At 48.0% G+C, this 1,945-nt stretch overlaps 1 protein-coding gene across 1 annotated transcript in view; it reads right to left on the reverse strand.

Annotated features, from left to right (window-relative positions):
• Positions 1 to 384: 384 nt before the first annotated feature.
• Positions 385 to 1,945, reverse strand: part of LOC108800112 (heat-stable enterotoxin receptor-like) — a 43,721-nt gene continuing 42,160 nt past the window's right edge. The window contains exons 4-6 of the mRNA XM_018572058.1: positions 759 to 870; positions 599 to 680; positions 385 to 457 (exon numbers count right to left, since the gene is read on the reverse strand). Coding sequence (XP_018427560.1) covers positions 385 to 457; positions 599 to 680; positions 759 to 870 — 267 coding nt within the window. The remainder of the gene's footprint in view (positions 458 to 598; positions 681 to 758; positions 871 to 1,945) is intronic.

A 1,945-nucleotide genomic window follows, 5' to 3' on the forward strand; every position in this document is an offset into this window, starting at 1 on the left:
ACAATAATACACTCCCCCTAGTCCACCTACAAAGAGCTCCCTCACCTGCACATGTTTCTGCATAGAGAAGGCGCTGAGGCACGATCCCTGGTGATACAGTGGTGATTAGTAAGGTCAGGTGCAGACCTTACTAATCAATCCTTTCGGCCGACTTTCAGTGAAGATGCCAGCTGAAAGGATCTGCATGCCGGCAGTGACAGGAGCAACTCTGCGGTCTGAATCCGACGGAGATGCAGACCATGTAGCTGCTCCCGCAAGTCAGGTACACGGTCCGTGACCCCGTACCTGAATTGTCAGCTGTACTTTGAGACCGCTGTTGTAGAGTATCCCAGGACCCCCAAACCCAAGGCAAACTAGTATGCAAACACTAAGTGAATGCTTGGCCTACTCCCTTTTGACTTCACTGATAGGCCAATCAAATGGCTTAGGAGGGGTGGCGCCAAGTAGAAATTTGAATCTGCATAATAAAGCATACAAGAGATCATGGACAATCTGGAAAACATCTGATACTACATGCAGGCACCAGACAGCACTTGCTGTTGCTTCTTAGGAGCAAATTATCAAGTTTTGTCCCCAGCACTTTAAATAAAGGACCTACCGAAATACAAGAAGTGCAGTGATGAGAATAAGTATTATAGCAATTGCCAGAGTGAAGACTGCAATTGTCATGATGTTAGGACCTGAAAAAGAAATACAAACATAATAAAAACACAATGCAGTTTATTGTTGCAATGGCTTAAAAGGTGAGCTGAGCTTACCACTCCCAGGCACATCACTTGGAAGTCTGTGATTTTTCCATGTAAATGAAGGGCGTAAATCCACTACAGTTGTTGCATTGGTGCTGGTGTCAAACCAAAGAAGTTCTGTATACTGATGAGATAATAGGATATGTTATGGTGAGGTGGGCCCAAAGGAACTTAAAATTCCTTTAATTAGTGAGAAACATGGTAGATCATTACAAAAATGGAAGGTATTTGCAGGTTTCACTTCCATTACAGATTCAAACATTAAGGGGTTTATTTCTCATTTTAAGATAGTGGGTGAAGTCATACTACCAATTATTCATTTCCGCCCCTGTGGCCAACTGCACATCCAGAACCACTGGTTTGTAATACACAGTGGCAAAGCATTCTGTCACCCGGCAAAGTATCAGAGCTGCTAATTGCTGCTTTGTTATTTTAGGAGCCACTTCTGGACTTGCTTCTATTTTCCCGGCAGTTCCCCTTTTAGTCTCTCATGGAGGAGAGATTTGAAGGAAGTGATTTCAAGCCTCAGCTCTGTGCTGGGTCACCGCATCAGTACAGAGGTCGGCTTTGTGACACACAGTGCAGAGGTCAGCTGTGTAACACACAGTATAGGTGTCAGCCGTGCAACGCAGAGTGCAGAGGTCAGTGGTGTGACGCAGAAGTCAGCGGTGTGACACAGAGTACAAAGGTCAGCGGTGTAATGTAGGGTGCAGAGATCAGCTGTGACACAGAGTACAGAAGTCAGCTGTGTAACGCAGAAGGAACTGGGACTTACAGTGCACACAGTTGATCTAATTCTGGTGCTCTGCCCTCATGTCCTCCTCCTTTCTGGTGGTGGTGTTGGGGGGAGCAGCCATGGTCCCTGCAACAGCCTGTAGCAGCTGAAATGGCAGAGGAAGCTGCAGGTGGCCGCCAAGGAGCCCGAATAATGAAACTGGCAGACAGCCAAACTGATTCTTCTCCTCGCAGCTACAGAGTGGTCGAGAGGGGAAAGCTGTGAATTAGTGAAGCAGGCAGACAGCAAGGCAGCAGAAGCGCTTCTCCTCTTTGGCCGCTGCAGCTACAGAACGGCCAAGAGGGGAGAGCTCTCTGAGTGATCACTGTGGCGGTAGCAGCCTCTTTTTAAGTTGTTCCCCTCCCCCAGATCTGCCACTGGTTCTGCTAGCGGCGCCCCCCCTCCCGATGCCGCGCCCAGGACA

The sequence above is a fragment of the Nanorana parkeri genome, unplaced genomic scaffold (assembly GCF_000935625.1).
Source record: "Nanorana parkeri isolate BGI_ZX_2015 unplaced genomic scaffold, ASM93562v1 scaffold1920, whole genome shotgun sequence".
NCBI lineage: Eukaryota > Metazoa > Chordata > Amphibia > Anura > Dicroglossidae > Nanorana > Nanorana parkeri.